At 77.3% G+C, this 308-nt stretch overlaps 1 protein-coding gene across 3 annotated transcripts in view; it reads right to left on the bottom strand.

The window, feature by feature from the left end:
• Positions 1-308, bottom strand: part of LOC104836407 (chromosome unknown open reading frame, human C11orf57) — a 6,819-nt gene that overhangs the window by 6,170 nt on the left and 341 nt on the right. Inside the window, exon 1 of one of the 3 annotated variants that reach the window (XM_010575009.1) lies at positions 18-184. The exons of 1 other annotated variant lie outside the window; for it this stretch is intronic. In XM_010575009.1, coding sequence (XP_010573311.1) covers positions 18-86 — 69 coding nt within the window. In that variant the 5' untranslated portion in view covers positions 87-184. Of the gene's footprint in view, positions 1-17; positions 185-308 lie in introns of those variants that run through there. One more of the 3 variants, XM_010575011.1, reaches the window with a different exon arrangement.

The following is a 308-nucleotide window of genomic DNA, read 5'->3' as shown; positions in this document are numbered from 1 at the left end:
CCCGGCCCCGGCCGTACCTTGTTGTGCGCGCCCGTGTGCCGGATGACGTTCCGCAGCAGCACCTTTCCTACCGGCACCCGGGACATCCTCTCGCCCTACGCGGCCCCACCGGCACCCCCGGGGCCGGGCGGGGGCCGCTCACCGGGACCCCCCGGGCAGGAAGGGACGGGAGAGGCCGGGCCTGCTCCCGGCTGCCGGCCGGAAGCGGTCCCCACGAAGTGCCTCCTCCTGGCAGCACACGCCAGAGGGGGACGGGTCGGGACTGAGCCGCCGCGGAGCCCCGAGCCGCGGCGACCACCGGGCGGAAC

This window comes from Haliaeetus leucocephalus, unplaced genomic scaffold (assembly GCF_000737465.1).
Source record: "Haliaeetus leucocephalus isolate CR32 unplaced genomic scaffold, Haliaeetus_leucocephalus-4.0 Scaffold450, whole genome shotgun sequence".
Classification (NCBI taxonomy): Eukaryota; Metazoa; Chordata; class Aves; order Accipitriformes; family Accipitridae; genus Haliaeetus; species Haliaeetus leucocephalus.
This window is presented reverse-complemented; position numbering and strand designations above follow the sequence as displayed.